This window comes from Chiroxiphia lanceolata, chromosome 5, assembly GCF_009829145.1.
Source record: "Chiroxiphia lanceolata isolate bChiLan1 chromosome 5, bChiLan1.pri, whole genome shotgun sequence".
NCBI classification, from domain to species: Eukaryota; Metazoa; Chordata; class Aves; order Passeriformes; family Pipridae; genus Chiroxiphia; species Chiroxiphia lanceolata.
In genome coordinates this window covers 48030448-48052089 of record NC_045641.1, presented here as the reverse complement: position 1 = coordinate 48052089, position 21642 = coordinate 48030448, and the positions used below count along the sequence as shown (strand labels likewise).

Genomic DNA, 21642 nt, shown 5'->3' with positions numbered 1-21642 from the left:
TTATCAGATATATATATGTGTGGGTTCTTTGGTTAGTATATATGGGTAAGGGTTAGGACACTTACCTGAGACAGTCTTGGACTGTCGTTGTATTTTATTGGCCCGCTGTAACATCATGTCTTAAAAGACAGCTGCAACTAACATCTCTGCAGAACTTGGTCCTGTAGGAACAAGTATGGTAGATGCCACAAGAATGTGACCAGACAAAGCTGAAGTGGAAGCATATCTACATGATCAGGCACCAGCATCAGACTGGCAGGAACTGAAGACACTGGAACAGGCAGAGAAATGCAGATATTAAAAGATTTTTAAAAAATCAAATAGGGAAGGGGAAAAAAAGTTCATTAGGTGGCTCCAGTGAGAAGACTCAATTCTCTTCTCAAAAAAACTAATTAGGTTTCTGTTATTGATAGCGACAGACACAGAGATGGGTCTAAAGTTTGCTGACAAGATGTAGGCATGGAAATATTAGCACACAAGTGCTTTATATTTCAAGTAGAGCTGCAAATAATAAAACTCTCAGAGGTATATCTGAAAATACTTAGGCTCTCTGTCAGCTAGGGATGAATAGAAAGCCCCTTCTACACAATTAGTCATATTGAAAAAAGGATCAGAATAAAAAGGTCTTGAACTCCAAACAAGGCAATGGATTTGATGCAGCTGTTTATGTCTTTACCACAGCCTGAGATACTGTTTATGTGGTGGTAGAGAGAAAACATAAGCCTTCTGAAATACATTCTCTTTCCCTTCCCACAAAAAGACATGAGGACTAAAAATATGTGTGCACCTAAAAAGGTGCAGTGTATTTTTATTCAAAATAAGTACTCATACAGAAGGACATCGATATGACATGAAGAATTCAGTCAGATTCTTGCTCCAAATTATCTTTCCCTCACAAAAAGTAACACAAGCTGAAGATTAGACTTGCTATTTGGCAATATAAACATTGTAAAAAGAGTACGTGTTTCCATTAGGAGGTACTTTGTTACATCTTATTCTTGGTTCACCTCATGTTACATGACACTTGTAGTTAGAATATGACTATACGGGTGGAGACTACAATATTCACAGAAGTTGGACCACGCTCAAATACACTATTTTTATAATAAAATCAAACCAAGTCTATCCATGCGTAACAGGGGAATGATCTTTAGATTAGCTGAAAAAGGTTTCAACTGTAAAAGCTTATGCTTTTTATTTCATTTTGAACCATAAAAATCAATGTATTACATGAAATAATAGATCACAAAATTAAGCTATCTGCTTCATTTTCTCTGTAGTTCAAAAAGGTAGATGTTGAAATTGCTTTACACTGAGATCCAAGAGTCTCAGTGTTTAAATTGCTACTAAAAACCTTGTAAATGGTTCAAAAAGTATTGTGGGTTGACCTCAGCCAGCAGCCAAACACCTATGCAGCTGCTGCTCCCCTTATCTCTCTTCCATCCCCAGCAAGACAAGGGAGAGAAGAGCAGCAAAAGCAAAACTCACTTGCTGAGATAAAGACACTTTAGTAAGTGAAGGAAAGATATAAAAAAAATAAACCACCAAGTGATGCAAAGGCAATCCCTCACTACCTCCCACATGCAGATTGATGCCAAGCCAGTTGGCAAACAGCCACCTTGAAAGCCACCCACCCTGCTCCCCCTTCTTTCTCCACCTCTTCCTTGTTTTTATTGTTGAGGTGATGATATGTGATATGGAATAGCCCTTTGGCTAGCTTGGGTTGGCTGTCACAGCCATGTCACTCCCAATCTTTTGCCCACCCCCAGCCTACTCACTGGGGGGCAGAGCAGAAAAAAGAAAGACTTGACCCTGGCAAGTGCTGTTCAGTAACACTGGTGTGTTATCAACACCAGTTTAGCCACAAATCTAAAACACAGCACCATATGGGATGCTATGAAGAAAGTTAACTCCATCTCAGCCAGACTAAGAAAGAAACCCCAAAAATTCAGCTATTAATCTGCATGAGATATATTGCATGTAACTCACTATTTGGATGTCCAAAAATCAAAAGCAAGTCATCCACTCTAAAATGCTTTCAGCATATAAAACCATGTGCCAAATTTATCAAACCTGACAGCAATCCACTACACTTTTCTATCTGTAGTAGTGGCTTTGACCAGTGTATTTATAAAATAAGTAAGCCTAAGGCCTTCCCAAACATACAGCTTTGTATGTGAGCTTGTGGGACTTGTGTCCACATTATCGTGATCTGTTTTCCTCCTACAATTTGCATATTGGTTTTTACTGTTTACTCCCAGCAGGTTGTAAGCAGTATGGTACAGTAGATATGCATAAATAGAATCATAAATAAAATAAAAAAGCTAACAAGGTGCTCAGAAAGGCAGCTCAATGACTTTGCCACCATGAGAACTCAGTTCATGATGCTTGCTTACTGTAGTTCCAGGGGAAAAAAAAAACCCAACAAAACCAATAAAACCTCATAACAGCAGAAACTGTTGTTCTCCTTTTTAGGAAACTTTCTTGTCTGACCATCCAGGAACCAATCTGGCAGTCACACCTGCTCCAGCCCATAAATAGACTGGGAATGGAAAGGAGAAGTGATGATCTGTGGAAGTCAGCAGATCTCTCTTCAGAGACCTTCACCGCTTCTCAATGTTTGCAGGAATGACTGTTCATTAAACCCAAAAAAAAACCAAACAGCGCTACTCCCAAAGACAGTAGTTTTTAATCTATCATGAAGCTCCTTCTGTTAAGGGTAGAGGTACTGAGCACCACAGACATTTAACACACTGAAAGCCTTCAGAGTTGAGAGTGTAAACAATGCATAGCTTTCTGGCATTTTAAGAGGTTTACAGGCATTACCCCTTAGGGAAACTACTTCTCACCTCCAGAGAGTAATAGAGAAGAGTCAGTAAGAAGGTCTCCATAAATAAAACAAAAAAGGCCACCACAGACTAAGAGTGCCTACAAAAATGAACCTGTAGCACTGAGAAAAGTATTTAATGATTCAGTCTTACACGCAAAGGCCATTCCTGCAGAGCAGTAAGACTCTGCCAGCGCAGGTCAGTACTCGCAGTTCAGTGTTGCTGCAGCTGGAGCTGCTTTGGGGGTGCAACGCGAGAGCAGCAGCTGGTGTAGGGCTCCAGCCCAGGGGAAAATGTCCTCCCAGGAACTCAGGAGCATATTTTAATGCAGCAAGAGCTTTCTAGGAAAGCCTGGGCTCACTTATGGTCAGATTAGAGCATGGACTAAGCAAATTTGTCTGCCCTGGGTTTTAAAGGTAGTATTGCTCACTGAAGAGATCTTTTATGAATTTGAGAGACTAAGGCACAATGAGAGCAAGCAATCAAGGCCACGATTTTCCATGTCCAATTTAACATAGACCAAGAAAGCTCCACTTCCAAGAGAAGTGGAAGAAGGCATATGGGGGGCACAGTGAACACTGATAACAACATCTGTAAAATCTAAACATGAATAGAGATTCCTTTCTTTCTAATACATGCAGGTGACCCAAATTTGGATTGTGGGACACCAGTGAACTAAAAACCGTTGTTTTGTTTGAGGTATTAGAAATGTTACAGTAGAGCACAGCTCTACTGCTTGCCATGGGCCTTGATGCAGACATGCCAGAACCACCAGAGTCACTCAGGCTCTGCCCTGGGTAGATGTTTCTTGGGCAGACTTCGCTCCACTGAAAATGAGCAGCAGCCTTAGCTCCCCTTTCCTCTCTCCCACTGTCCTAGGTACAGGGGCTGGGACCAGTTTATCACTATGTGGGTATAACCAAAACTGCGTATTCTACACCCTCTATGTCATTTGTGATGGACTGTTAATAATGGACCGTTTGCAGCAGCTGCCCAGGGCACACCTGGCACCTCAGGCTACAAGCTGGGTGTTAAATAAACCCTGCAAGGCTGTGAAGTGTTCTTTTGTTTTCACAGCAGTGACTCAGCTGTGATAACTCCCCTTCAGAAAGGCATTAACGCCTTCACACCCAGCCTGAGGAGTCACCTCTGCTAATGGGCCATACTGGACTGGCATAATAGGCAGCTGCAACACTTAAACTCCAAAAATCAAAGACTCCAAAAATATCCCATGACTCACAGAGTTAAATCACCCACTGTGAAACTCCCGCCCTGGAGGAGGAACTGTGCATTACCACCTGAACTTGAGCATATATAAACTTTGGGGTTTGGGACTTCTGGTACCACTCATCATATCCAGAGGACCAGAACTCCAATAGGACTGCCACTGCCACTCTCGACAAGACTGTGCTCATTACTTCAACAGAACTGCCACCATCATCTGGACTAACAGGTTTTCTTTTCCTTTTACTTTACACTCAGGGGGGCCACGTAGTGATCAGCACAGGGACTGAACACTGTTCTGTTCTTGTCCCAGGGTTATATATCTGTTTGTGGGGCGTGAAAAACAGTTTTCTCTGTATCATTTAATTTATTGTAATCTCTTATTAGGAAATTGTAACTCTGACTTGTAATCTCTGTTGAGTTACGTTCACTTCTACCTCCACTTTACTTTTAAACCAGCAGGTCAGGAATATTTTCTATTCCACAGTGCTACACAGCAAGCAAGCTCACTTCTAAATATATCCAAATAGAAGTTTCTAATTGCAAAATAAACACAGTTCTTACAGTAAGTTATGCGCAAAATGTAGGTTATACCTAATATTTCATGTTAAATGTAGTGTTACTTAACATTTTTTCCTTGTCCTCAGTGTTTCATAAACTTATTTTGAACAAAATAAAGTTTACTTTCTGGGCTTTTTACTCCCTGTCATAACAAAATAGTGATCATCTTGCCTGCTCTTCATAAGAGGAACTTTTGACACATCAGGTGTTCCTTTGTTACGTGACTGTTCCTTTGGGAGAGGCTTCTTGGCTACTGGGGCCAGGCTTTTGTTTGTTTGCAAGTTTTTGGCTGAAGGCTGACCTTTTGTGGAAGGCTGTGCTGACTTTTTGGTCATTGCCACTTTGGCAGAAGTTTGAGGAAGTCGTACAACAGATAAGGGGGTACGTTCAGGAGGTTTGGATAAAGAGGGCCCAACCAGAGGGGGATTACTGATATTTGGCTGCTTACTGACAGCTGATAATACGTGTTTGCTTGTAGGTATCAGTGAAGGTGGTGACTTTGATGCTTTGCTAACTGCAAGGGAAGGTGCAGAAGCGGAGAGGACCGATGCACTTTTCAAATTCCTTGCCAGGTCAGAAGTTGTTCGTAGGGCTTTCTGAGGATTCTGAGATGCAGCTCCCGAGATCTGAATAGCATTTTCAGAAGGAGGTTTTGCAAGGAGCTGCTGAGAATGTGCAAACTTGGCAACAGCACGCAGATTTGTCACAGGCGGCCGAGCAGCCCTTGGAGCGACTGAATTCGCTTTGGTTTTAGTGACAGATACAGGTTTGCATTTAGCAGGGGCACGCTTCTGCTTTGAAGCCATTGTTTCAGCTGTCTCAGACAAATGAGACAGCTGTTTTTTAGAGGATGAGAGGGTAGGATGGAGTGCTGGTGCTGCGGCACCCTGAGGCGGGGCAAATTTCACCTTGGGAACATCAGGGGACCAAATACGTTTGCGCACTGTTTCGGAGGGAACTAGAGCTCTTCTTGTTCCTGCACATGAAGAACTTTTGCTTACAGGCTGTGAAGAAGCAGAAGCTGGTGAGCTGCATGCAGGAGACTCCAGTTTCTTTGAGGTACCAGCTAATGTTTTGAAAGGAGACTGCACACCTGTTGCTGAAGACCCTTGTAATTTGGACCTGACTGTTGATGACTTGGGTGTGGAAGATGGGGGCACTGGCATTCTTGGTGATACCAGAGCAGGGGACTGAGGATGTTTAGATAAAGCCTTCTTGGCACCAGCCCCAACAGCTAAAACAGGAGCAGTGACTTTTGATGGCTGCTTTTGGAACATATTGACAGCTGACATTGGATTCATAACGGGAGGCTCCTGATTCCTAGCTGATGAGTTAGGGATACTGTCACTGGTGACCCCTTTCTGAAAAGCAAGGATTTTTTGTTCCAGAGTTGCAAACTGAAGCACTCGGCATGGATCATATTTGAGCAGAAAACCTTGAAGAGTGTCCCAGCCTCCACCAACACGTACCATCACATGCTTGCCATGTAGCATCTGAGAATGGAGGAAGAGGGGTTGGGAAGAGAAGGACAAGAGAAATTTCTATCTTGTTTTATGCAGCATTAGGTCTTCATCTTACATTACCATCTATTGAAATTAACTAAAAATAGCACCTCCTTTCTTACAGAGAAACATTTTAAAACAGAGAAATTATGCGATAAACAAGGTTTATGCTTCCCAATTATTTTATTAGATAGTTTCTCCTGTAGAGACAGTCATTACACATCTGCAAATAATGGAAGCATCTTTACAGAAGACATTTTAACCATTCTGTAAGCATCTTCATTTAGTATTTAGAGTTTTGGATACAGGTTTTGTTCAAATTATAGATGCCCCTGTAACACAACCTCTTATGACTGCTGAAGAGAGTACTCAACTATCCTGAAAATTATAAACTCCAAGAGTCGAGGTTTTGAACAATCAATGTTCTCAGGATATTCCATGGCATTTCCTTATTTATATTGCAAATAATTGTTGAAATTTTAAAAACACCACAGGAAAGCATTAACTTTTTTTAATGTGATTGTAAAATGAATAGTTGTAAGATCAAAGTAACTACACCTACTTTGAATAGGTGATTGAATGGCAAGTTGTTCCAACCTAAATAATTCTGTGATTCTAAAACAACACCATAAAAATGAGGTATTCCACTTAAAAGCATTTCTCTCCCCAATAGAAATGTAAGTTGGAGTTCTGAAAAACTACTTACTCTTATGAAGAGTATTTTATCTCCCAGTCTATAACGTCCCTCTGATAAGTATTCAATTGAAAACCGATGGGAACAACTGCAGGGAGGATCTTCTGCTATATGTTTTACCTAGTTATTAAAATTGAAAGTATTTGTTAGTATTTTGAAAGAAGCATGTGTTGAATACAAGAAAAGACACCAATATCTTCAGCCCATAATATAAGAAAATACTTGAATTATATTCCTTCACAAGAAAATCTCAGCTACATAACGATACAAAGTGTAGAATAAAAAATTAAAAGAAAGAACAAATTGTATGTACAGACAAATATTTTGAGTTGTTCTAACCCAATTTTTATGATTTCTTCAATTTTCCATTATTTCCACTTCTGGTATTAAGACAAGTCTATACTTCTATGCATAGTAGCCTCATTTCTAACCACGACCTTGTAAAGACACTGTTATGGTCTCTAGAAATTGAAACGAATGCCTGGGTCTCTCTTGTGACCAAATCCATTGCTACACCTGGCTCAGAGCTACTTCACCATTCTCCCTAAATTTCTGTTAGGCTAAGTTAATCTTCTGTGAGACAACAAAGAAGGAAACCACTGAAAAAAGGAGAAAGGTAGTCCCCAAATACGTGCCGGGTTAGCAAAGATGCGTCTCTTAGAGCCATTTAGAAATGTAATAAATTGGAAGGTCAAGACTATTGCCAAGAAGAAAAAACAGTGAGAGTTTTGAGAGAGAGCAAGGACTTGGTGGCTAACATTCCCAAAGAAACAGAATTTTTACATTACCACAGAGAGGACCTCTAAAACAAATGAATTTTTAAGACTTAACATGCATTTTTAAGCAAATGGGAAAATTATTCATAATTTCTTTTGGACCAATTCACAAGCTGTTGTGAGTTTCATCAAAGCCTACTTTAACATTTGATAAAGTTTTAGGAAGCATTCATTGCAGTCATAGCATATTGACACACCAGAAAAATTGAATGAGATTATTTCTTATACTCAAAGAAGCAATGAAAAGGGAGCAGGGGAAAGGAATTCAAGGTGGGTTATATGCACCAAGGCATTTACTCCACAACATATAGAACAGCATTTTCTTTACAAAACAAAAACAAACAAAAAAAATTATAAAAAGAGGTGCATACACTTCTGTTTTCTGTTTAAAGAGGCTAACATATTAGATGAAAACCACCCAATGCTTACTGAGCCAGATCATACAAGTACGAAACTTAAGAGCTTGATTTAAAGCCCATATCACACTAAGTAAGAAGTACTTACTGCCTCATGTAGCTCCCCATGGTGACAACATGACTTTGCTGTGCTAATAGGTGATGGTGGCCCAGAGGTCATCAGTAGGGTTTCTTCTAGCTCAATTTCCTTCTCTAGTTTTACAAGTACAGGAGGTTCAACTCCATACCTCAAATACCAAAGTAGAGAGTTTAATTGCTAATTTACTAAAGAAAACAAAAAGAAACTGATACTAACAAATTTGCAAAATTCTAAGTGGTTTGGCTGACATGGCACAGCACTAAATCAGTCAGAGGGATAACTGTCTTGATAATCCAAAGAGAAGGAGCAGCTCTGAGTTTTTAGCAGAAGTCTTCCCTAAGGTGGCCTTGGTGTTACCGGAGAATGAAGTAAAAACACTGTCAAAATTACATAATTTAGGTCACAACCAATTTAGATAAACTATCTTAAAGCTTCCACCTCTGCTCTAGAAATAAATCAAAAGTCTAAATGTAGAGAACAAAGAGATACCTGCCAAAACGATGAAAAATTACACCCCTTAAAATAATCTTTAATGTTCAGTGAGTTCTTCCAAGAGGTATACATATCTATAAGCTGAATGTATAACTTAAACACTCAAGTATAAAAGGCAGCATGGAACAGTGCCTCTCCCTGAAAAGGTCTGATAATTATTTGAAAAAATATTCATATTATATGATGGTCCTAGAAAAGCCACTCATTACTTTTTGTGAGGAATTAACATCCACTGCATTGCACTTAATGACCACAGATTGCCTTAACTTTGTCTTAGCTTTCACTTAATAGGATGTATTCTTCAATTTCTTGTTAAGATTATGTGCAGATCACGTACTTGGATACAATGCGTCCAATTTCCAACAGACAAAGATACACTTGTCTTGGATCCTTGTGCAAAACTAAAGGGGAAGAGAACAAAGAGGAGTTACAGTTCATATTTATTGCAGCAAGGCCTATGCAATTAGGTACAGAGAAGAGAAGATGAGGTATAGATGCCTACAAATTTCCCATTTTACCCAGGGACAAGTTATATTATCATTGACAAAGCACTATATGCTTTCCAACTCTAATTTTCTATTTCATAAAGTCTTTAAATGCATCTTGGCATTCCTGAAATCAAACTCTTCCTTCTAGGAGAATTATGTTTTATTTGGTTTTATGATCTTCTTTCTTGATGAGAACAGGAAAGACAGAGATCTGAGAGCTTTCCCTACCCCCAAATACATTATCGTCGTCTTAAAGATGAAAAGCATTTAACAACTGCAAATAGGAAAATATGCTCATGCATACAGACACAGATAGGCACAGGCACTCTATAGGTTGACATCCATAGGAGGATACACCGTGAAGGACCAAGTGGTTGGCTACATAGCCAGTCAGCCTAGCCAGTCAGCCTAAGTGGTTTAGTCCCTTGGCTGTGAAAGAGCAATCTGGGTGACTGTTACCATTTCAGTTAGCAACAGATCTTTTTTCTTATCACTTCAAATGTTCCAGGTGTCAGCAGGGTCCATCCATATGGCAGATTCATCCAGTTCCACTAGAAGATACCACGTTGTCAGTGGCAGCTCCCGTACCTCATTCTATACCCTCGGCATTTTACCCCCACCCCAAGCAGCCCAAACCTCCTGCCCACCAAGAGGTTTTCTTCAGAATTTGGTATCTTTATGAGGCTGTATCTGAAAAGGGTGGTCAAAACCCCTGAGCATAAGAAGGAGGTGAGAACAATGCTGGTTTAAAATACAAATGCTCAGATTCAAATATGAGATACTAGCTGTGATCACAGAGAAGCAGCAACACACTTTCAGATATGTTAGTAGCACAGTTTTGCACAAGGCTTTGCTTCTCAAAGACTTGCCCATAGTAACTCAGCTAGTGCCCAAAGCAGAGGCTGCTTCACATCCCTCAATTTAGAGCAGCTCTAGCAGCTACATGCACTTGATCTTGTAGGCACACTAAATGATGATCGGGAGAGCTGAAGAATGAGATGCAAGAGTGATAGCTAAGCAATGTGAATATGATGGTGGCAAGTCTGGGTTTTCTTAAGAACTTTGAAATGGAAATATTCAATTATTTCTACTGTTGCACTGAAGAATGGAAGAGGCAGAAGGAAAACAATGTCTGTTTAGGTTTCTTGAAAGTTCCATGTTTAGGTGTGCAAGAAAAAGCAAAAAGAAACAAGGCCAGGAACAGAGAAAGAAAATAGTTTAAAACCTCACACACAAGCAACTACTTCCTCCTCTGTCCCCATGCAAGCCTCAAAATTGAGATTCTTTCAATATGTTCTAAGAACAGTTGTATAAATGCTTTAGAAAACAGACGATCCCTGTGCTTCCTTAACTAAGTAGGAATACTGCCTAAAAACTCAAAAATCAAAGACCGGGAGAAAGGTCATTCAACTTGCCTCAACCCCCACACAGCACCATTCTTTCCCCCACTACCGTCAAGTGTAAGAAACCAAATAAGTTGTAGAACATTTATATGAACAAGTCTGACTTGCTTCACACCATGTAGTAACAATGCTCAGTAGAAACTGGAAATTCCCTCTGAAGAGAAACCTGAGCCTGCTCTATATTTACAGATGAAATAAGACATCTTTCTGATGTTCAATTTGATATTTAAAATTGCTTTGATTTAAATAACACTGAAGTGTTTCCTAAAGTATAAGCTGAGTATGAAGTCAGATTCCCTTGTTTACATCATCTACTCCAGTTTGTAAGTCTGCTTTTTAAAAGGTCTGATTAGGAAGGATAAATCTAGAATAGAAAAGTTGACACAGCCATAATTTAAAAGTTACAAAGTTTAATTTGCCTGAATCCAAAAGAGAAAAATCCAGATATACCCCTAGCAGAAATCAAGATACTTATTTTGGCTTGATGTCAAAGGGCATCCCATGATGTCTACTCTTCCCTTCTGCTGTCTCAAGACCCTCTTAATTTATTTCCTTCATAGTCATCTACACTTTCAGGAGGTGTTGCCATATGTATCTGATGGGAAAACGACAACTGTTAAATTATCCTTCCCCTATTTCATTTATAAAGAATGGCTTGAAGGTCTGATGGAAAACATCAGTGGAAAGAATGTTTCATCAAGGAGGCTGCAAGTCTGCTCATTTCAACTGCCAAAAAGGCTCACAGAAGATATTTATGCCATAAAGCAAGCTTGTGTCAGGAGTTACAATCAGACTTCAAAACACTTATTTGCTATGAGTGAAAGCCACAGCACCAGGAAATCCTGTCTGCTTATCTCAGGAAGGCTAAACAGGTTCCAGTTACCCATCCACTTACAGGACCTAAGATGTTTAAGCAACACAATTCATACAAGGAACTAAAAAAAAAATTGTTAAAACTAATTTTCTTACAGCTCAGTTCTACTCATCTGTTTTTCATGGCACTGAAAAAAGATACACTCACTAGACTAGTTAATCAGAATGAGACAGATGCAAATGATGGTGTTTTCTCAACTATTTTAAAAGATGACTTATCCAGTAGAGAAGGCACTGGCAGTCCAACGAGCATGTAAATGGCATTAAATGGCACAAAGACTTTGAAAAAATCCTGTGAATGTTGTGACAAATTCATTTGATTACTGAAAACAAAGGTACTTTTCAATTTTTACTATTCTGCTGACAGGCAGATATTTTGCTTATTTTAAAAAAATTAACAAAAACAAACAAACGAAAAAGTATTGGCTTGCCACAGAAAGTTTTGGATTAATTAATTTTTACTGACATAATAGCTGGTAGAAGAGCATTTCTTTAATTACCATGTGATAGAAGTATAGTTCCTTTTAATTAGCAGTTAAAAAAAATTATTTCATCTGTAAGTATCAGTCTAGAAGCTGTTTGTTATAAGGGACCAATTGTGCACTGGGGCAGGCACACAACACATAGTTGGCAATATTTAGTTTTATAACAATCTTATTGGATGAGAAAACACAAATGGTTTAGGGGCACATCAAGTAGGTGCTGAAGCAAATGTTAATTGCTAACAGACTGTTGCCACTTCAGGCACAACTCCCCTAATGTAGTTATCAAATTTAGCTGTTATGAATGCATGATTCTGAGAGATTCCTTCAACAAGAATGAGCTCTAATACCAAATAAAGGATCTCATTGTGAGTTGACTCCATGGCCCTGTGGTCTTCCCACACAGGGAAAGCAAAACCACAATTTTCTCCTCTGTTTCTCAGTGCTTCTTTTTACTGAAGGACAACATGCAAGTTTGTTGCACAGCTGTCAGCCCCCGCTTCATCCCACACAGCAAGTTTGGAAAACCATCATGCAAGTTAGAGCAGTCACTGAACTGATTTTTCAAGGCTTTTACTTGGACACTGCCTTAAAATTAAAAAAAAGCATTAGTAGCTTGCACGAGACAGGAACGGTCAAGAGAAAAGGTTCAAAAGACTATACACAAGGGATCTCCCCAGACAGGTAGTTATCCACATACAGAGCGAAGTAAATCTTACAAAAAGATAGATTTACCTAAACCTTCAGATTCAAATAGGTAAGTCTCCTCAACTCCAATGGCCCTACACCAGTTAAGAAAGTTGGCTGTATTATCTCTGGCAAAAAAAGATCCTGATGGAGCATCCTTCTTACATGGAACTTTTCTCATAGGAAAATTCTGGCAAGGGAAGAAAACAAAGAGTACATTGTGCACATCAACATTGCCAACAGATTTCAAAGCATAGTTGCAAAGGAAAATACACCCTAAATTCAGAGTACAGAAACAGTTGCAACTATTTTGTGTTCAACCCACCATGTACTCTATCAAAACAGCTACACTAATATAGAAGGCATTCTATCTTATCACTGTGAACAGTCACTGAGTGAAAAATCCTTAGCTCTGCAGCCTCTCCCAAAGCTGTCCATACAGTTGCTTCCCCATTTCTCCACATGCTGGGGTTTCACAGGCCTGGATAATTATTCCCCTTTCCCAAGCTTAAGTTCACAGCAGCAGAATAAGCACAACAAGAGAACGTTAAATCAACTAACTATACTTAGCGGACAGATTTCAACATTTTAGAGCCTGTTCTAGAAAGTGAAAGGAATCGTAAGGGAGCAAGGAGCACTTTCCTTTAAAGCAATTCAGTACTTACTTGTTTTTAAATTGGTACCTTCAAAACTAAAAAAGTAGTTCAAAGATACACAAGTTGTACATTTCATCCTCCTTAAAAAGCCCTAAGGATTTGCTGGGTATCTGATGGACAATGGCTTACATAGTGAAATCCATACAAGTGTGGAAATGCGTTGTTGTGTTTAGCAACAGAACCACAGGAATCACTAAGATTGTGGATAACTTGCATATTTCTTGTAGCCAGAGTAAGGAAGCACTGGGACAGGCTGCCCAGGGAAATGGTTGAGTCACCAACCCTGGAGGTATTTAAGAGATGTGGCACTTAGGGACATGGTTTCATGGTGGACTTGGCAGTGTTAGGTTAGCAGTTGGACTTGCTGATCTTAAAGGTCTTTTCCAACCTAAAAGATGCCATAATTTGAGGGTTTACAGCATCCTTATAGCTCTTGTATAAATACTGTTTGGCATCTTAAATCTGCTGTCTTGTACTCCTCAATTAATAATAATTCTAATATTAGTAATTATACTGCTAACTGGTAAATATCCATTATTTAAAACTATTGTTTTACTAGGTAAACCAGTAAAAGTTAAACATTAAAAAAATGGTCTGGATATAGTGAAACAGTTCCTTCTGTCCTTCAGGGCAATTTAGCTGGTAATCTACTGTTTAACAAATCCAAGCATTGCTGTAGCTATACAGGGTACTTGCACACTCAACAATTGTTACCTTGACCAGTTTTACATGACTTCGTACTTCAAATACAGAGGGTTGCTTGAGATTCACATTTCAACTGAACATTGATTCCCAACAAAAACACTGAAGCTCATCTTCAGGTATATCAGTTTGGATATTTTTATGGCTGATCTGTACACTAGAGTACAGCCATAAAACATACTACCAAGTGCCAACATATATCTCATTATCAACCCACACCGATGTCAGAAAACAAACTCCAGAACTGGACTAAATCTTCCTCAGGCAAGACTTCTGCTGAAATCAAATTAAAGACCAATCAAGGACCTTAGGATTTGATTAACAAAGCAAGAAGGTAATTTGTTGCACGAGGCCAGTTTATCCATCTACAAAAACACACTATTGTTAATCAGTCTCTGGATACAGAGGGTACAGAGCATTACTTTGGGAAGCCTTACTCATCTGCTTTCCTTTTAATGACAACTACTTACTTAACTACCTACAACTGGAGAGTTTATATATGTATTTTAAAAGTCATGATATGACTCACCCTTAAGTTATTTGAGCTACAACATTTTTTAATTGTGTTTTGAAGAACACCAACCAACTGGCAGAGTAATACCCCATTATCAAGTTCTTCTAGCAGTTGTTCTGCTTTGACTTCCATTCCTTAAAAAAAAAAAAAACGAAAAAGAAGGTCAGTATTAGAGTTACTCTACAGAAGGTGGAGAAGTTTCATATGAACTTAGAGGCAACCCAAACTGCATTCCAGTGTTAAAGACTGAAAATTAGTGGAAATATATAAGTAAACTAAAATCAGATATCCATTTAATTACATTTTAATTAGACTAACAAAATTCAGAAATATAAATTAGAATTATTAATTATCCTCCCTCTAAGAGGTGGCAGCTAATAAAATCTGAAATCAAAGCATGCATTTTAATGCAATTCTCCCAGCCATTCAGACTCAAATATGCCACATCTTAATAGCAGTATAGATATTAAATGTCACCATTGACTAGAATATTGGAAAGTTCTTTGAAGTTCATTAGACAGTGATTTATTTTTAACCTCACCCAGCAAGCCAGACAGCCAAATGGACAGATCTTCTTGCATAGGCACCAAAGTTGCTTCATGCCGCACAGATATCCATTGGTCATACAGGCACACATCTGCCAAACCTGGCCCGTGTCTGGGAGTCAGAGGACTTCGGGGAGTTAAGGGAAGGTCATCTCCAAACCACACCTGCAGAGGATTTCAGTAAGCTGAAGACAGAAAGCTCTAATACTTGCAGTCAGATGACAAAGAGTCACGGTTCTGAATTACGCTGAAGAGTTATTATTCAAAGTGTTCATTTCCCTTCGGACAGATACACCAAACCAACACAACACCAATCAGATGGTGAAGCTATCATTAGTAACTCCTGTGTCAAAATACTACTGCGTTCATTCTCTTGACTTCTTCGGATTTAAAATTACACACTTTCTTGAATATTGAATAAAGAAAACATGCATTAAATGTGTGGGTGATTTTTTTTCCTCAGCACATTTTAAGTCTTAAACTCTGAAGTTTATCATATAATTTACTACAGACTACTGGTTTCTCTGATCAAACATTTCAGGAGCATTTTGTGCTTAAATCATTAAAAATTATGACATTAAAAGAGGAAATATGTTCACGTACAAGAACATAACACATTTATTGAACATGAATCCTTAGCATTTCTCTTCAGGTCTGCGTATTTTCAAAATGACAGGTAACTTACATTTCAAGAAAAGGACCACACTGAAATTTTGTGTAAAAAATTCCCAAAGACAGAGTCCTGCTACTCTTAACTACTTTCCTTCAGTTCAGTGTGTGTAAAAAATACATTTATTTATTTATACTTAAGTAATTAACTAGAATGTTTTAAAAACTATAGTTTTAAAAAACACTTCTTAATCACCAAACGGGTGTTTCGATAATCTCAGCCTCTGACTTCAAAACCTTCTTAGGTAACAGCACTAAGAAGTGAAAGGGTCACCTGATAGTAACAGTGGGTTATTCATTTTATCACATTACTCCACTTGTAAAATGGAAAATTATAACTTTTTTTTTAAATTAGAGGTAACTCTGGGGAGTCTAGTATTTCATCTGCCTCAGGGTAGATCTTTGCATTGAAAAAAACAAAAATATATTATACATGTATGCAGGATTGAAACACTTCAAAAGACATTTACCTGAACTGCATTCTGCATGGTCACCTGCATTTACATTCGTTTCTCTCTCTGGGAAAAGAGAATAGATTTTTAATACAGTTTGTCCTGCTTTCATGAAAATCCCAAGGAAAACTCACCAGTACTGTTTTGGAAAAATAAGAAGTCTAATCAGGAAAGGAAGGGGAAAGAGAGAAGTATCTTAGTGACTAAGATTTTGATCCAGTCAGCTTCAGTTCTCTGCCCTGAAATAAAGGCACAATTATTACAGCACAAAGTAGCAACTGCCTTTGTATGCATTAACACTACTCCAAAGTAGCTGTATGGCATTTATTTTGCCAAAGTGTAATACAAATGCTTCAAACCATTCTTGGATTTAACAACACTGGCATTCAATCTTTTTCTTCTGAGTTATCACATGTATATCTTGTACATGTGTGTAGGCAGATATATGCATCCTGGCTTCACATTAAATACTCTGAAGATCATGAAAATCTTAAAGCAAGGAAATAATTTTGAAGAATAAGATTTTTTCTTACAGAATCATAGAATGGTGGGGGTTGAAAGGGACCTTAAAGATCACCTAGTTGTTATAAAATACATGAGAGAAATCAATGTTTTTATTAAATTCTATTGGAATTGTGACTTCCCAGGCAGCACGCATACACCTAAGTTTTCAACAGAATGCTGCAAACTATTGCAGCAATATAGTTATCAGGACAATTCCCTGGCAAAACAAACCTTAAGGAAAGTTTTAGAGGCAACCTAGTCAACACTTTCTCTCCTGAAGCCAACAGAGTATTTTCCAGAAATGCTTTTAACCATGGGAAAATCCAGCACAAGCTCTACACTGGGCTGAGGATTAGTAAGTTTCTCCATGGAGGCTCCAGGTCTAGAGATGTGCAGCATTACCAGGTTCGCTAGATACACATGTACCAGAAGGTATTTCTACATCATAATTCTCCACAGTGGTACTGGGGGGCATTACAACATCAAAAACACCTGCTGTGTCTTGCAGCCAGTTAAAAGACAATTTTCTTGCTCTGTTACTTAATAGCTGCAATAAAGCATCTTACTGATTAAACTGAAAATCAGACTGAAGACATTATCAGATGTTTTTAACTCATCTGTTTTCCTTTGAAAATAAGTAACTTTCCTCTCCTGTCCCAGATGTTTAAGTTTTGTATGTAGATGGTATTGTTCTCTCGTCCTGCAAAACCTGGCCTTCCTATGACAAAAGGCTTGAATAGCCCATCACAGAAAACACAATTCTTGTAAAAATTCTCCCCCTTCATCCTACACGAAAAGCAGAACAATGTCATTTCCTTCCCGTTTTTTCCTCCCACTGCCTTAAACCCCACACACTACATCAGACCACGTGTCAGCCATTTCAAACAACTTACCTCTGTGACTAGCAAACAAGCAACCAGTTCGTTTTCAGGCTGAAACCACTTCCCTGTAGCACAACTGATAGCACTTCTCAGACTTTATCAGAGACACTCCAATTGGTATCTTTCCCCTTCCTTTTATTTCTAGGGAAAGAAAAAAAAAAAAAGACATCCTCTTCTTGATGTGATTTTTCCTTCTATGAATGAACAAGGGAAGGGCAGGGTATGTACCAAGCATTACTAATGAGCATGTTATGTTTCCCAGAGCTTTGTCCCCAGGAATACATTTTCCTTTGGCATAAGAAAGCTATTGTCCCAAGAGAAGCTCAGTAAGAGGCTTCATTGATTAAAAAACTAAATAAAACAACAGCAGACCAGCCAGCAGAGATGTTGGTCTCATTAAAATAAGGAGCTTCATATAGGCTAACAAGAGCCCCAGCATATTAACTGCCAAGGGAAAACAAAAGGCAGCCTAATTCACAGGGAGAACTCAAAACATGAACAAAGCAAAATATTCACACAGCAGCTATCACAAGAATTCTCAGCATCTGCAGTTTTGTGGCATGCCTAACAAAAGCTAGTCTTACAAAAAAAAAAAAAAAAGGAAGGAAAAAAGAGGAGATTGAGGAAAACTGTGGCACTTGAACTTCAAGGGCCTGTTCTTCTAAAACAAGTTATTTTGTAAACCCATATGCCAAAGGGTTCCCTAGAAAGTGAAACAGCTTCGCTTATTATCGGGGCATCTGAATAACACTTAACAAAAACCCCTCTGATGATAAAGACTACTCTGCACGAATTTTGCGTTGAAAAGGTAATATAGTAACAATTACCCATTTTCAGATCTCAAACAGTCCAGCTCTGAGATTGCAGAGAATACGGATTAATATAGGCTTACTACTTACTGGGAGAGGCATAGGATGAGAAGACCCAGACGTCTGCCACCTTCAAGTAGTCAGCCTGCAAAGGTGCAGAAGGTGTTCTGGTGAGGTGAATGCTGCAGTACCAGGCAGAGTCATAACCCAGTCTGACTTCTTCTAAAACCGGTTGGGTTCCCTGCATCAAAAGGCTGTACATAATGAAATAAGTATTTGACACTGAAATCTGGCAGTTCCAGCTAGAACTGTATCAATTTCTGCACATGCCAGTTTTATCAGCTGGCCTTCATTCAACAGGAATTTGGTGTTCAGGGATCACAGTTTGTGTAAGAAAAGACCTCAGAATGAAAATACACTGTAATATGTCCCCCACATAGCTTCAGGCAATGCCATTCCCATGCCAGCTGATATCCCCAAGGTCCCTTGGGACAAAAGACTGAATAAGCTCATCACAGCAGAAACAATGCTTTTAATAATTCTTTCCCTTCCTCTTACTCTTTCTGGGCAGAAAACACTCTTTCTGGTGATGTTTTCCCTCTACTTCTGCTGCTAATGGCTCTAGGATAGAAGGATAAGAAAAGTGTCACCTAGCCACACCTTACACCTGTATGAACACAGCGACACCGATTTACTGTGAGATGGGTGGTCAGCCTCAAATGATATATTGGGAAAGGCAAGCACTGCCTTCAGCTGGCAGACTAACAAACCTCCAATGAAGGACTAGAGCTATGGATCAATATTAGCTAAGAGAGATGAGAAAAACATTCCTATCTATTGACATGTGGGGCAGAGGGACAAGCATTTCTCAGGAAAAGGGGTGCAGACACGCCCTGGACATGACCCACACAGCCTTGCAAGCCCACAGTCTGTCTCTCTCTCCAAAAAGATGCCTGGCACTTTGCCCTCAGGGAATCTGAGAAACAGCAAAGTCAGCAAATGCTAAAGCACTTTATGCAAATACTTCAGGGTGCTAAACACATGCTCTTAGATGCTACATGAGATAGCCTGTTTAACATCAGTTGTATCAGGATTTATAGATCATTCACTGGTTCCCAACCCAAGAAGACATGCTACACTAATTACAACCCATTCTGTAGCACAAGATGAACAGAGTCCAAGTCCCATTTTACTTGACTGCACTGTTTACAAAGAAAGAAACAAACAAAAAAATCCACAGCTCCATAGGTAGCTCCAGCATTGATGAAGCAGCCATTGACCTAGCTGAAGTGGAACCTAAAGGGATTCACAGGCTCATTAAAATGCCTTGGGTTAACAGGCTCATTAAAAAAAAATTGCGTAGAAACACTTTTACATCTTCACCCTATATTTAATATATATAACACATCATCTTCTATTCCATCAACACCCAAAGGCAGTCACAACAGACTAACCCAGAGCAGCTGGAAACTGTAGATTAGTCTTAACAGTACCTACTGAAACCCATGTTTTTAAACACACTGAAATGAAAGAAGCTGTCATTTCAGTATCTGTTGAAACCTACTACAGGATAGTCAAGATTTTATTTGGTACACGTATCCTTACATGCAGAAGAAAAGAAGTAGGCACAAGAGATCCATTGAGTGGAGCATTACTCCCTCCTCACTACAGCAATTACAGAGACTTTTTGTTGCACTACTGAGTCAGCAGGAGCTCTGCTTCCCTGGGGAGGCCTTAGAGCCATGAAAGAGAAAGAACCAGACTAGTCAGTCCAAGGTGATGGGCTTTAAGGTGGCAACCAGCTCCTTACATTCATGCACGCTGATTGCTCTCCTCAGGGTCTGCCTTTCCGCACCTCTCCATGAAGTGAGTGAGCACGCAGTGAGCACACTCTCTCCTTCCAAATGGCAACAAAGGCCTTGGATACACCTGTCAAAGCAGAGAAACCCACTTGAAATCAGGGAGGAGTACTTAATCTCAACAGCTGGCACCTCCACAGGAGACATGCAGACGGCTCCTTTACCACAGGAGCATCCAGTCTGGGGAGAGGCTCATTAACACAAGGTGCACTACCCCAGCTCTTCACTCGCTTTCACAGGCAAGCTCTTCTCTCTCTCTCCCATTTCCACCTCAGACTTCTGCCAGCAAAGCAACATTGGAGGGGATCACTGCTAGATGGAGGCTGCTGACTGGCAACAGTCAGGAGGAGTTTATTATGACTTAAACATAAAATCCTGTCTTATTATGCAAGATCCACCCAGTACAATTTCAAATGCATAGGCCAGTTATGCCTTATAGATCCTAAAAGAATACATGTACTTTTTGCCATGGCTTGATCTGATACTATGCCAAAGGTGACACACAGCATCCCTGGAACATGGCCAGCTTTTGGGCAAAGAGAGGAGCCAGACGCTTTTCGGCTTATTAAGCAATATGAATGAGTGTTCTAGCCAAGAGCACTGGGGCAAACTTCCCTACAGAAACAGCACTGCATCCTCAAACGCCTGTATGGGGCACAGGAGAGACTGGTTAGAAGGCTGTTATGCAAAACCTCTCCCCTCTCCCTTCCCCAAGTTAAGTTTCGCGGCGCTTTCCCTTCCAACACCCATGGCGAGACGCTGGATGGGAGCTGCTGCCTCTGGACGGGTGACTTTGCTCAGCCCAACACCGGGCTCTTTCCGCGCTGCTCGGGGTCCCCGACACGCTCAGCGAGTTTCCAGCGCTGCCCCTACAGACAAGTGGGACTCACCGAGCGCCGCCGTTCCGGAGCTGCGCGCCTGAGGCACGGACGCGAGCGGGACCCTGCCACGGCCTCCAGGCCGGGCCCGCCGCCGCTCAGGCGCTCCGCACCTTCCACGCTATCCTATACTGTCCGGTCCCGTGCCTTGCCTGTACTCAGCAGCCCCGCACACCGGGACAGCCCCGCCCGCCCGCGCCGCGCCGGCCGCTCCTTTCGAAAGCGCCAATCAGCGCCCGGGGGCGGGGCCGCGCCCGGCCCACCTGTGCCGGCGCCAGCGATCCGCGCTCGCTGACGGGGACACGGCCCGCGGGGACCGCGCTGCTGCCCGGGGACCGCGGCGGCGGGCTCGGCCATCGGGGTGGGAGCAGGGAGCCGGCCACCCGCCCGCAGAGCAGCCGAGAGCCGAAGAGGCCCTTTGGCAGCCGGCGTTCTGCGCCCCGAGCCTTCCGGCGCGCTGCTCGCACGGCCGGCAGCGCGGAGCTCGGCTCACCGCTGCTGATGAGCCGTCCGGGCTCGGGGCCGTGGGAGCGGACCCGGGCACAGAGAAACTACCCACCCTGCCTGCAGCCCCTGTTGGCGTCCGGAAGCCTCGCACACCATCCAGATACATTCACGTCTTCCAGGGATGTTGCTGATGGTATTTTTCAGAGCCATTAAGCACCAAC

General features: G+C 40.7%; 1 protein-coding gene across 6 annotated transcripts; it reads right to left on the bottom strand.

The window, feature by feature from the left end:
• Positions 1 to 4293: 4293 nt before the first annotated feature.
• Positions 4294 to 21127, bottom strand: GAS2L3 (growth arrest specific 2 like 3). Of its 6 annotated transcripts, none has more exons than XM_032689207.1 (12): positions 21088 to 21127; positions 20048 to 20166; positions 18321 to 18491; positions 17441 to 17569; positions 16062 to 16107; positions 14919 to 15087; positions 14393 to 14511; positions 12554 to 12695; positions 8910 to 8973; positions 8090 to 8228; positions 6822 to 6929; positions 4294 to 6106 (listed from the first exon to the last, which is right to left on the bottom strand). In XM_032689207.1, exons 5-12 carry the CDS (start codon positions 16089 to 16091, stop codon positions 4733 to 4735), a joined length of 2145 nt encoding a protein of 714 aa, XP_032545098.1. In that variant the 5' UTR covers positions 16092 to 16107; positions 17441 to 17569; positions 18321 to 18491; positions 20048 to 20166; positions 21088 to 21127; the 3' UTR covers positions 4294 to 4732. The 6 variants fall into 6 exon arrangements, with proteins under 6 accessions (XP_032545098.1, XP_032545097.1, XP_032545102.1 ...); XM_032689206.1 differs by having other exon boundaries at positions 20987 to 21121; XM_032689211.1 differs by having other exon boundaries at positions 18328 to 18491; positions 20987 to 21121.
• Between the last annotated feature and the right edge of the window lie 515 nt (positions 21128 to 21642).

Excerpts from the sequence above, each read along its gene's own strand:
- GAS2L3 (XM_032689207.1), bottom strand. The coding sequence starts at position 16,091 with ATGCAGGTGACCATGCAGAATGCAGTTCAG. Across the intron at positions 15,088-16,061 it reads CCATGCAGAATGCAGTTCAG|GTGTGGTTTGGAGATGACCT; the intron begins GTAAATGTCTTT and ends AATCCTCTGCAG. Across the intron at positions 14,512-14,918 it reads TTGGCTGTCTGGCTTGCTGG|GAATGGAAGTCAAAGCAGAA; the intron begins GTGAGGTTAAAA and ends TTTTTTTTTAAG.